This window comes from Miniopterus natalensis, chromosome 2 (genome assembly GCF_054644295.1).
Source record: "Miniopterus natalensis isolate mMinNat1 chromosome 2, mMinNat1.hap1, whole genome shotgun sequence".
Classification (NCBI taxonomy): Eukaryota; Metazoa; Chordata; class Mammalia; order Chiroptera; family Miniopteridae; genus Miniopterus; species Miniopterus natalensis.
In genome coordinates this window covers 11688988-11702872 of record NC_142082.1, presented here as the reverse complement: position 1 = coordinate 11702872, position 13885 = coordinate 11688988, and the positions used below count along the sequence as shown (strand labels likewise).

Sequence of the window (13885 nt, the reverse complement as noted above, 5' to 3'; positions counted from 1 at the left end):
AGGTCACCTTCTTGCATTGTTTCAGATGCCTCAGGGCAAAGTGTGCAACTAAAGTTCAACAAATCTCCCTCAGCCAGGCCCATCCTATGTCCCATCATGCCCTCGCCAGAGTAGGGGTGGTATCCTTCCCCTTCCCTCCCTACTCTGCCTTCTTGATAGATCCTCAAGTATTACAAACGATGGGAAATCAACAGTTTTCTCTATTTTACATTTCTTTTCAATTCCAGATCCTTCTATTTCCAGTCTCTAAAAGCTACTGATTCCAGGATGCCATCATTCTTATCTGAGAGAATACTCAGCTATGAAAATGATTTATAACTAAGTTATTATATTTTCTGTCAACTATTTAAGTTGGAAATTGTTTTCCATTAGCTTTAATTTATAAAATGTGCCTTGAAAAGTCAGCGAACACCCAGAGAGCTCAGGAGATGTGTCTTGGCATCAGCACTCAGGGAAGGTCATGGCTCCTCAGCTAAGCAGATGCATGAGTCATTTAAAGACTTATTTTAAAGTTCAAAAATGAAATGATTATTGCACAGAGACATCAAAACTAACACAGTGCTTAGGTAAAGGGTATGATAGGAAAGCAGGGACTGATACTTTATATGGACAAATACCTGTTTATGGCCTATTGACAATTCTCTGCTTGAACTAGTAGTTATTCACATTACCTTCTAAATGGAGCATTGTTCAGAAGCACTGGACTGTAATATTATATGTCACATTACCAGTGGAATAAAGTGATAAAGGAATTGAACTGTTTTCGAATGACAGCTGGAGAGACACTAAGGGATCAATGAGTTTGCTGCATAAGAGAGATAGGGAGTGGGAAAAGAGCTCGATCCCTTCCCGTTGCTGACTAGGGCACACAAACAGGATTGATTACTATGAAAACACATTTATAATCCTTCAAAATGAACTCCTTAAGTTAGCATTCTACTGTGGACTTGCATGTTATAAAAGTATATATATTTTTAAGACTCTAGGGGTGGGGAGCTAGAATTTCAACACCCGAGAGTTAAAGTAGACACATTGTCCCCATCACTAAAGCTGATAATAAAGCTCCCCTCAAACTGTCCTTCAATGTAGAGAAAACTCCCTTCTAGATAACTTCTTATATAACACCAGCATACCTTCAATTACCCTCACATTTTATTAATTTTAGCAACAAACCTGAAAGCACTTTTGTTATCCTCATATACACAGTTGCGAAAACTGATGGTCGTCAACTGATGCTTATAGAGTTTAAACTCCTATGTGATGGAACTGGCACCAAACTCACGTCTGACCATGACCTTGGAACAGGAGTTACTGGTAATGAGGGAGGAGTCCGTGCCCAAAATTCTCTCCCTAAAGCTTCCCTCATAACACTGCGCCTCTCATAGGCCCAGGTGCATCTTGTGTAAGCCTTTTAAGCAAAATATGGAAATTAAAGCAGAGTCTCTATTACGAACTGTGCTGGCACCTGGCAATGTCATAACATGAATTATACAATAAAGCAAGGCAATTATGCCAAAATGATTAATCAAAACTACTAAGAAACTTATAATATTATCATATATTAAGATTCATCCTCTGCATATGTCTAATTCCATACTCAAAATTATACTAAGCCAGACTCAGTCCTTGAGCATAAAAGAGGAACCTTTTCTCTGCCTCCCCCTCGCCTTTTCTTCCTAGATAACAATCATAATAAGGCTAATTTAAACGCCAGGCTGTGCAGCTCACACAGATTTTCATATAGAATCTGACTCTATCACCACAGTGACACTGTGAGGTTTGAGTCGAGGCGTAAAATATCTTATTTTAAAGATGACAATTGTTAAGCACAGAAAGTGTCCTTGGCTTGCTTAATTTTGTTAGGGACATCATGACCCTTCAGCCCACAAACTGCTGTGGAGCAGAAGAGGGGCATCCCTGCCGGCTGAAAGAGGCCCCTTATCCAGCTCAACAGCTGCCTGGTAGTGGGCATTGCCCATCCCTCAAGCCTGCACAAACCAACTTTCCTCCTAGCCTCCGTCATCATTAGGTGCCACGTCCCCCTCTATGGCGTTCTTGTGACTCCTGGACGCCTCTTAAATCCAATGAAAAACTCCTGAGTTGGAGTCTCTGCTCTTCTAGGAAACAGCCGGTGTGTTTTCAGCTTAGTGTTCTGCTCAGGCTGTTACAGCTCCATCTTTCTGTGGCACTGCTTATAAAAATCTCCTGTGCCAATCCCATTATTTCCCTTTAGGTCATAACCCCTTCCCAAGAAGGGCCCAGGCTGTTTTTCTGTCTGGTGTCCTGCTTGCCTGTGACCTTCCACAGCCTGACCTGAGTGGATGCCAGGTGCAGGCCGATGACCTGATGACCAAATGAGCAAGCGGCTTGGACGAGGGCCTGGGCTGTGCCCTCTAGGACCAGCCGGTTTTACCTAACAGCTTGAAATGAAACCCCAGGCTTTTATGGAAGTGAGAGGGGAAAGGAAAAATAATAAATAATAAAGGAAAAATCAGTGGAGATAGGAGAGAACCGATGTAAAGAGAGAAAAGCATTCAGCACAGGGACTGAAACCCTGGACGGTGGAGGGAAGCGGATTCACCGGTTGGCTTCCTGACCTGAGCTCTCTGCCGGCTCCACTTAGGATCAGTCTGAACTCATCACTCTCGCCTGTCCCTTTTCTTTCTCTGGATGCTGTGGAGGCCGGGAGCTGGCTGGCTGCATGGGACAGGCCAAGTGCCCCAGGCGGCCTTAGAAACGGGCCCCTTATTGTTTCTTTATGTTTTCAGTTTACAAGGTAATTTCTTCACGGAATGAGACTAAGTGGATTCGTACAGCATTCCTCCCTCCTAAAGACCTGAGTAAATTAAACATGCTAGATGCACGATTAACGTCCCACTTTAATTTACAGAGCACTATCCCGTCTTTAACCCTCAGAGAGCTCTAATGTGTGAGGATCTCAGAGTCACATAAACATGAAAAGAACACAGCCTAGAAAACAGAAGTCACTTCACCAGAATTCAATTTCTCCACTTGTATTAGCACCAGCAAATGTGAGGAGGCGGCTGGTAAATACGAGGGGGAGGAGAGAAATGAAGGCTCCTGCTTGGCCCTAAGGCCCACCTCTGGGCCTCACCATCGCTCCTGGTAGGTAAGTCGCATACAATCATTCCCAGGTCAGTCGCTAGGGTTTGAGGGTCAGCGGCACAGTGAGCCCCAGACAACATGCAGCAGGCAGGAGGCACGGCCCGGACAGAAAGCCCGGCTCCCCGCCTGCGGCTTTCTGAGAAATTCTAGCCTTTTTGGGAAACGACGCTGCTCTCGGTTCCTGGAGGAGACGCTTAGAAAATAATAAGGAATTGGTTCAGTTTATAGCTCTACGGGAAAAGCATAATCCACAGACAGGGAACATCACGAATTTGTGCTTCCTCTTAATATAACTTTTCTTAATGTTAATAATTAGAGGGTAATACGGTGATTCTATTTGAAAATGGAACAGAACAAACGGCGTGCTAAGTAAACAGAAGTCAAGTCCAAACGTGACCGTCGCCTTCGGTCACCGCCTGAGCACCCAGCCACTGGTAGGAAGCTTTTCTATCACAAGCATGTTCTCTTAAAAGTCTTGATTCCTTTACTACCCGTAAAACGAAATAAAACTCTGTTTTAAGCAGGAAGTCGACTGTAGGATTGGAATGATTAAGATAGAAATGACCGTCTAATACGCCTACCGTCCCGGGAGCCACTTCCCCCCGATTAATTTGTTACCTCATTTCTCCAGCATAAGATGTTTAAAAATCCCACAATCGGGCCTACCTTTTAATTCAGAACTTTCGACGCGGACGAGTCATGATGGGCGAATTTGCTATTCCTCGAATCTGCCGCCTTCGGTCCGCTTTCCTTCCCTCCTTCCCCCCCTCTTCCTCCTGTCCCTTCCTCTCCTCCTGTTCTCCCTCCTGGTTTCTGCGTTTGTTTGGTCTTTTCACGTATCCTGACCTCTCCCAGGTTGTTCCTCTCCCCTCTCCTCGCTCCAGCTGCCAGCTGGCCCGGACGGACCACAGATTGGCTCTCGGGAGTGAGGGCCTCGCCGCCCTAATAGGCCCTGATTCAGAACAGTGGCTGGCTGTTCACTTTATTCCATCATTGAACCACTGGAAGATTATTTTATGAATTTAAAAAAGGAACTAAAGGAATAATTTATGCCATTAATTTCATCAGTCTTTTTTAGGGAAATGTTGTAAAAATGAAGCATCAAAGGCTTTTTTGAAAATAATTGAAATGTTTTACAGGTTTGATTGAACAACTTGGCCCTAGGGAGGCTCTTAATGGTTGATTAACAATGTATTTCAGCCTGCTTTTCCCTCTGTAACCTAAAATTACTCTAGCTAGGAGTGTAATCCTCAAGTTTTTCATTCAGGGAACCCCAAAGAGCTTTAAGGGTCACATTCAATTCTAGAGTTATTAACAATAATATAGTGATTTCCCTTTTGAAAAACCACTTGTGTACTTGGCATTGTTGTAGAAAAACCTACAGGGTAAGAGTCTGATTCTTTATGTAACTCTTTTAAAACCTGGGCCCCTGTGTTTCGATCTCAGCCCAGCACTGCCTTCAGAAAACAGTTAAACAGCTGAAATAATTACAAATAATTTTATTTCTTTATAAACTGGAAGATTCTAAATACCCAGTTCACTGCAATTATTAAATGCCCTGTAGTCTCTTGTCCACTTTCCTGCCTAAGGCCACTGTCTTCAGGTCCAGAGCAACTCTTCCTTTGCTCCCCTCAACAGATTTGATCTTACGCAGTTGTGCCTTTTGGTTGCTGATTAAGCAATCTGAGAAATGTTTGTTGTTTTTGTGCCTGGTGCTAGGTCATCTGAAGTCAGCAGGGTGGCAGTTTGGAAGGAAGATGGGCCCTGGCCCATGTGGTCTAGTGGTTAGAGCATCAGCTCAAGCACTGAAGGGCCATGGGTTCGATTCCCAGTCAAGGGCACGTACCTCGGTTGCAGGTTCAGTCCTCGACCGTGGTTGGGGTGCATACCGGAGGCAACCAATCGATGTGTCTCTCTCACATCGATGTCTCTCTCTCTTTCTCTCTCCCCTTCCCTCCCTTCCACTCTCTCTAAAAAAATCAATGGAAAAAATATTTTCAGATGAGAATTAACAAAAGAAAAAAGAAAGAAAGAAAGATGGACATGAACCGGGAGAGACCAGGGACAAAATGGAACCCGTGAGGATGAGCTGGGACCTGCATTAATTTCTCACTGCCTCCAACTTGGGTGGTTCAGATGTCCTCAGGAGAAGGTGATGAATTCACCATGGAGCTAAATATGCACCTGGCCTAGGAGTGTGAGAAACTGAAGGAGGCTCCTGGGGGAACTTTGGGAGCTCCAGGCACTGCTGTCCTGCAAACCAGGTCAGCCAGCAGAGCAGGGACAACCTGTGTGTGCTGTGGACGCTCTGCTGTGCCATTCTGAGCATAAAGATAACGATTGCTGCTGCTAAACCCTGTTTCCCAATCCCATGCAAAATGCCTTTTGTGGTCCATGATAAACCAGAACAATGTAAGGAAAGAGAATTTTGGAAAATGTATTTTGTTACATCAATGCAATAGGAACCCAGCACAGTAGTGGGAGGTAGGACTGACTTTCTGCAAGACCACAGGGTAATTCCTTCTGTACTCAAGACATTTGCATGCTGTTAGCTTCAATGGAGTAAGTAGATGCATTTAAATTTTAAACACAGTGTGTTAGAATTCTAACAAGGTCACTATTAAACTTCAGTTAAATGCATAATAATCTGAGCTCCATGTTGAAAAGGACATTCTTGATCCACAATTATTTAGATACATAGAGCAATGGTAGGCCCGTCTTTTCTCATAAGTCCTGCTTTCAAATAACTTTATGATTCAGTAAAATAACTGTCAGTGCATGACCATGTAAAATAACCATGTTATTATTAACTGTGTTACTATTGACCATGTTAATATATGAACATGTGAAACTGTTTTACATGGCCAAAACTTATCATTTACATTGGTTATCTAACAGCCAAGTTATTGCTCATCAGAGATCTTGATAGCTGGACAAGATTCTTTCTTCAAAAATATGTATGGATTGGAGATTTTGCACACTTGGCGCCAAAGAAATTTTCTCAACCTTCTCATTATTCAGAAAGTAATTAAATTAAAATCAATGAAATAGATTACAAATAAGTCAAAAATGAAAAAAAGTTTGTAATCTTGTGGTAAAGATATAAATTGGAGGCATTGGTTAAAATTTGTTTCTATTATTACTGACATTTGTAATCTAGAAGCCTTAAACTTGAAGATATTCAATTCAATATATACATCCTTATAAAATTCTATTTGACAATCTAGGTGTTAAAATGGTTCAAAAACAGGCATACAGTAAGTATGAAGGTCTTCAATATGTTTATCCAGTGATTTTTAAAAATATTCCTTATTTTTGGACAATATTCTTAATCTCTTAAATATCCATTATGTTGATTTGAATGGAGCAAAGTAATAAAAATCATTGTGCAACGATTTCATCAATGTGAATGAAACATGATACGTCATAAAGTGCAAGTGACTCCAGCGTCTTCTGCATGTGAACAGGCTCTCACGCCCCACTGCTGAATTTTACAGCCTTCAATAGACGATTCTCTCCCAAAACAAAATACTTCATTCAGCCATATCGGACCAATACCTACAAAAATCAGATACAATCACATTAGTCAGTACAGTGTTTATGTCTGAGTGGAACAAAGCCATTTATTCACTCACTAATTTAACAAAATGTGTTGGTCATTTTCTATACCCAAGCCCTCTGCTCTTTATGAGGATTCAAAACCAAACCTCCGCCCCAGAAAACTTTATATTCTGTCAATGTGTGAAATACTAAAATCCAAAGTGGAAGAGCTATAACAAAGGTACACAGTTCTACAAAATTATAGATTAAAGGATGATTGGTTTCCTCTAAGCATTTCACAAATTATTTTTTAAAATAAGAAAAGAAATAAGCTTCAATAATAATGGATACATGTAATGACCTGATGATCCAAGTGCATGGGTCAGAGGCAGACCTGGACCCAAGGTATCCTGGAGTTCTTTTCTTAGCTTCCATGTATTTCAATTTTATGTGCCTGGTGTAGCAAACATTATCTATTTTTAATTAAGTGAAGACCACTACACCCAGCAAAGGGCTTACAAACTGTCCTGCAAGAAGACCATGGATTCTTCACTGTAAGCACACACAGAAAATGACACCGCTCACACTCTTCTGAACTATTCCTCAGACACTTCAGAAGGCAAGACAAAGGCTGTCAGAGGCGGGCTACCTAGAAGATATTCATCTAAATAAACAAACTTAACTGCCACTTGTAAGATAAGGATGGTGTTTTATCAATGAATAAGAAAACAAGTGCTTTTTTAAAAGGAATTCATAGCAAGGAAAGATAATTTTAAAACTGAAGACCTGGAAATGTTTTCTGATATTCTCTAAAATTTTCCTAAGTGGTTCATATATTAAAGTTCTTTCTTTTAGTCTCAAGACAGTTAGAAACAGAACCTCTGAAAACTTCTAAGTGAATGATTTCATTGGGTTTTGTTAAACATACAATATTGCAGACCTCCTAATGAATTTCAAGAACATTTCATGCCATCAAGAAACTGATGATTTAGCAGCTAAATTTCAACAAACACCTTAGCAAACTAGTGGAGAATTTTTTTCATTGGGATCATGTTAAAAGGTTCTCTTTCGGTCAGAAGAGCTATATAAAACATTTAGAAATACTAAATTCAACTTACAAACAGACCTTTGGGTAGCTATAAAACAGTTAAATCAAGCCTTGTTTTTCAAAGAGGCATAAATAATAGCACATATTATAGCATTGCTCTTACTGATTTTTCAAATATTCTGTGAGCTCAATAAATAACAATATGTGCATGATTAACAATGTGTATAATATATGTAGCATATGCATATTATATAAGAATAAATTAACAGATGTTGAGAATTTTATAACAATGTAGATAAAATCTGACCCAACTTCAAAAAATGGATAGAAGTTTCCATGTATATAAAAAAAAGAATCCATTCCGTATGGGGGCGCAGCATGAACATGCTTGAGGTTTTAGAATAGTTAACAGTCTCCTGGCTTCCTTTTAAACACAAACCATATTAATGAGGGAAAAGGAAGGTTGAATAGAAAGCTGGGACCGTGCTATAAAACTTTTTGAATTTTATATTGTGAGCTACAAAAAGAAAGGACATCATAACTGCATTTTAGAATTGTGTGCCTGGCAGAAATGTGGAAGTTAAACTGAGGAAGAATCTATAAGTTCATAGGATGTCCATGTAGACATTTTCTGTGATGACTCATATTTTTATTTACTTTTTGAATTAGACAGGACATTTTGATTTCTACACATAAAATTAATTGGTGCAATCACTTAATTTTTTAATAATTTGTGCCTTCACTAGAAAGATCCAAATACAAGACAAAATCATATTTTGGTTTACATTATCAAGGTAACTAGGAACATTATATTTTTCATGTAATGTAATAGTAATTAAGTCATTAGGGTTTGAACAATATTTCTATTGAAAAAGCAAAAACTATCCTCGACTGATCAATTGTAAGAGTGGAACCCAAAGAGCTTGAATGTGTTAGAAATGTTCACACGGGTACTGAGCCTTTTCGACTTGAAGTTTAAAGGCAGATTAACAACTTTCATTCTATACTCAAATTACATACCTAGTTTGTTTGTTTGTTTTTTCCAAGCAGCCTCTAAGCTAAATATTTAAACTAATTTCTTGTTTGCTTTAATTGTGAAACTTATGTCGATACCATTAAACATCTACATTTTAAGAAAAAAAATAAAAAGATTAGGGATATATGTTCTCGAAATCGGAAATCTTCCCAGGAACACTTTTTGGTTCCCAAATTGCTCTAGTAGGGATATCATGGTCCCTTTGGTATTTGTGAGTGTTTGTATATGTGAGTATGTTTGTGTGTGTTTTTAAAAAAGTACAACATATAAAGTCTATACCAACTTTTTGGAAGTTCCCAAGGGTTACTCAGAAATATAGGCAAATAATGACAATTGCACAGATAATAAAACTACTCCCATGTTAACATGGAAGGGGGTAAACTAGTGGGACATTTATAAATTGCATTTGCTACATTTATGGACTTTTATAATTCGTATAAATAAACATGAGCAAATTTTCTGTGAAAGCTGTGGCTCTATCACAATCGGGAGCATGAGCATGGTCTGGATGTGAGGTGTCTTCCCTGGGAGGCTGTGATGCTCTCACTCACCACATTTCGTAGATCTAGTCGTTGGATTTGATCTCAGCAGTGTGGAAGTTTTACAATCCAGGAAAAGAGAATTCAGAGTGAGGCCTCCCGATGGCTGTAACACCAGCAGGGCCAGCCTCACAGGGGCAGGCCAAGATAGATATTATTTAGTTAACTGACGTGCTGACATGCATGCACCAGTCTTTAGAAACCACAGTAGAGGAATCCATGAGTGTTGGAATACCATTCTGTAGTAATAATGAATATTTCGGCACACTCTTTGAAGAATTTACAATGCAGCCAGACACATTCAAAGTGCTTTTGATGTGTTATCTTATTGAGACCTCAAATAACCTTAAAAAGTTAAGTGCTTCTATAGTTCCAGTTTACTGTTGAGGAAAGCAAAAATTGGAGACAGTAAGTAACTTTGCTCCAGGCCAAGTAGCTAACGCACGGTCGAGCATTGCCCCTGCGTCCGCCTAGAGCTGGCCTCTAATCAGTGATTTACTGCAATGCTCTATGTGATTAGATTCAGTTTTTAGTAGATGTTTCGAGTGCCTACACAAGTGAACAAAATCAAAATCCATCTCTCTCACACTGACCTCCAAGGGGGGACTTCATCTGACTTGTTTTAGGCAGATGGAGCCACTGAGGTCACATGCGTAACTAGTGGCAGAACTGACACTTGCATCTAGAACTCCTAGCTCTTAACCCAGGGATATGAAAGACACATTGTGCCATCCAGTAATTCTGGTCTTTTCTATGTGGAAAGATTCAGACACAGTGAACATGTTTTCAGATACAGTGAACATACTCTTTTCACATACAATTTTAAAAATTTACTCTTCTAATAATGTAAAATAATGGCAATTATCTCCATTTCATGGGTAAAGAAACTGAGACTCAGAAAGGATGAATGGCTTTCTCAAAGAGAACAGAGCCAAGCGACAGAACATAATGCCCTTTACAACTTGGTGATATTTATTGACTACATAGGAGTCCAAATAGAGCTATAAAAGTAATGTTCAAAGATTTGTCATTTTATTTTTATATTAATATATTCAGGACTATTGAGCCTAAGGGAAAAATTTACTTAATATGCATTTCCCATATCCTTCCAAATTGTTTTCGGCATTAAAAATTAATGCTAAGGTAACACAAAATTAATAAAATTTTATCTTCATGCAAACCTCAAAGATAAAAAAGCAAATTTGTTTTTTATTTCTTCAGGTAATAACTGTTACTCAAGGATTTTGTTGCTGCTGCTGCAATTGTTATTTTTTGCCTCCAAACTGTCTTTTCTACTTGGTGGGAACCTATGCAAAATTGATGTGTATATTTTATTTTATTTTTTTTATTATTCTTTTAAAATATATCTTTATTGATTTCAGAGAGAGGAAAGGAGAGGGAGAGAGACAGAAACATCAATGATGAGAGAGTCGTTGATCGGCTGCCTGCTGCAGGCCCTCGACGGGGGATGGAGCCCTGATCGCCGGGATCCTAGGTCGACGCCCAACCGCTGAGCCAAGCCCAGCTGGGCGACGTGTACATTTTAGATGTTTTTATTCTCTAATCCTATTTATTATCTATCTATCATCTATCATCTATCTATCATCTATCTATCTACCTATCTACCTACCTATCATCTATCTATCTATCTATCTATCTATCTATCTATCTATCTATCTATCTATCTCTATCATCATTTACCTATCTGTCTACCTAATCATCTACACACCTTCAATTCCCTTTAAAATTTTAGGGCTTTGGGGGTCAACTTGATTGGCTTGTTGTTTCCAAAGCAGGCAATGACCAATGTGTTGTCCACAGCTTCTGGGGGTTTATGAGCTTGGTTTGTGATGCTTGAGAGTGTTCTTGTCAGAGGATACCATTTCCCCTTCATCTGCTTTTTTAAAAAAAAATACAGATACTGTTGTTCTTTGAGGGATTTGAGTTTCTTTAATCTAATCTTCAGTAACCCGCCACGTTTATGGGGGGAAAAAGGGAGGGGAATCAGATTTTATACAGTAGCGAAATATATAGCAAAGTGATGAGACTTGCGATGAGCTGCTGAATAGATCTGTGAGAAAATAAAACTCACAAATGGTTAAAAATCTCTGCATGAATTTGAACTAAATCCAGTTATGGCTGGGTGACACGAATTTGTATCAATTTTAGGACTTCTAATAGGGAAGTCCTTTGTCAACAGCTTCTCAAGAAAAACATTGTTTTTCGGATCAAAGTTGAACACTGGACTGGGAGTCAGAATAGAAGATAGTTCCACAGACTCACGTTCTGGATTCGAGTTCCGTGGCTCTAAAGAAGGCACTATTCTCTCTACTTCATTACACATGCGAAATAAAGGGTATGGCTAAGGAATCTCTAAGGTTTCCTTTCCCGTTAAATTCTAGGATTTTAAGATTTCGAAGGAGTGAGCTCTTTGGACACCAAGCTCTTAAGGATAAAGAACTTAGAACATTCTGTCTAGAGAAGAGACAGGTTAAGACAATGAATCTAGACTCTCTGCCCTTCACCCCCCCCCCCAAAAAAAAACACCACCCCCACCATAGCAGCAGTGTAAATGCAGGCAAGTTTTGTGACAGCTGACAGCTTTAGTTACTTTCTTTGTGAAAAATCGGGCCTATAATTTCTATTTCTCAGAAGCACTGTGTGCACTAAATGAGGTCATGTAATCAGCACTTGCTAAACAATATTATTCCTACTTCATACTATCTTTGCCACCATAAGTAACAAAAGAGATGTGCTCAGACCCCTACAGGCTCCATATCAGGTTCCATATAATATCCAACTTGTAAGCATCTTTTAGCACTTGCATTGTCCATGGTGCAGTGTAAGAATTTGAGTTCCTGTCCATTAAGATATCTTATTTATCTTTGAGATTATTTTTACTCCCATTTACTCAAGCCTAGTTCAGAAGTATAGTTACATTTTTTTATCTCCTTTGGTTTATTCTTGTATTTATTTTAAATTCCACTAGAAACTTGATGATGGAATGTGAAGGGGGTAATGAATAGAAGATGACATTTACGTTTTGAATTTTCTTTTGTCTCTGCTCTCAAGTTTGGGGCTTCGGCATAAACTTCTGTAGACTGAGGAGCAGAGGAGGTGACCGCACCAGGCCCAGCTTGTGCTTCCCGCATTAGCGCGGGGGCTCGGGCACGGCTGGGGCATATTCCAGGAGCCACCAGTGTCTGACAAAGCTCACCCACGTTTGCTGCAGGGGGACCACTGGGACAAGCGAGTGGAGACCTGCTTTGGGAGAGAAGTGACTCCCTCCCCCTCCCCTGTCCCGTGCAATGACAAGCAAAATGCCTCTCGGTGCTCCCTTAAGTTAACCTTGTTGTCTACTAAGGAATAATTTTCAAAAAGAACATTCCACTTTAGCAAAAAGGCTCATCCAAACGAAGGAACCTATTTCAAGGAGAAGGCACATGCTTTAAGCTTCATTCCTATAAATCATTTTTCTTGCAGCTGCAAAACTAATTCTTCCTAAAGCTAACAAGGATTATCTCTGGTAAGCCAGGTTTGCTATTTTAAAACCAGAAGGAAAAAAGAGAGAAAGAGAGACAGGAGAAACTGCATCCAGAAAATTGTTTTCTTTCTTTAATGGGGGAATTATACAAAGAAGATAAATTCCAATTTTTTCCCTCTTGTTTCAATGTTGGTAATAATGTATGTATAGCATTAATCTGATTCTTGTTACTCTCCTAAGGAATGACAGATAATTAAAATTCGAATGCATCTCTTTCCTTCCCCAACCCTTCCACTCACATTTCTGTTTCCTGTCTCTACCCTGCATTCAAAATTGCTTTGTCTCCCCACCCCACCCCCGTCCCGAGTGAAACTGTAGATTTAGGGTGGAGGAGTGGAAAAGCAGAGGGTAGGCAGCTTTACACAAAAAGGTTGTTTGCTATGTCTAATCCCCAATCAGCTTACAGTGTAAGCCTGTTTCTTAAAATAAAACGTACAATGAAGCGGATCGTGAAATTCATTTCTCAGCCTGTTGTTCTTCAGAACAAATAACCTCAGTTTTATTACTTCTCCCAGCTCATCTTGCTTTATTATATTAAATTCTCATAATCATTCATTCTTCGCTTGTTCGGTACTGAACCCCACGTCCTGAGCAGAGGCGAGAGCTGGGCCCCCTTGGGTGGAGCGGGGAGACTATCCGAGGCCCTACCTCGGGCACTTCAGCCACACCGCTCTCTGGTCACTGGGAAACCACCCTGAACCCTGTGACCCTGGGACATCACTGCTGCCACCGTGCAGTGTAACTCAGATCTGACTCTTCTACCTTTCCAAAGGACGGAAAGCAAACCTACTGTTACACAGTTGGTGGTGATCTTGGCCACTTTTGAGCAATGCTACGAGGCAGGCTTTGTGCTGGGCACTGTTTGTATGTCAGCTCTTTTAAGATTCAAACTAAATGTGGTTTGGTATTATTATTATTCTCACTTTGTTGAAAAAAGAAATAGAAACTCTGAGACATAAGTATCAGCACTAAAGTTTCGGCTCATGTCCCCTCAGTTATCAAACTGTTCTTCCCGATTCGCTTCAGCAGGCGCTTGAAAAATGTGAAATGAA

The 13885-nt window shown here is 39.9% G+C and overlaps 1 protein-coding gene across 2 annotated transcripts in view; it reads right to left on the bottom strand.

Annotated features, from left to right (window-relative positions):
* Nucleotides 1-6183: 6183 nt before the first annotated feature.
* MSR1 (macrophage scavenger receptor 1) overlaps nucleotides 6184-13885 on the bottom strand; it is a 56917-nt gene continuing 49215 nt past the window's right edge. For both annotated transcript variants that reach the window (XM_087813719.1, XM_087813720.1), the window contains exon 10: nucleotides 6184-6684. In XM_087813719.1, coding sequence (XP_087669845.1) covers nucleotides 6551-6684 — 134 coding nt within the window. In that variant the 3' untranslated portion in view covers nucleotides 6184-6550. The remainder of the gene's footprint in view (nucleotides 6685-13885) is intronic.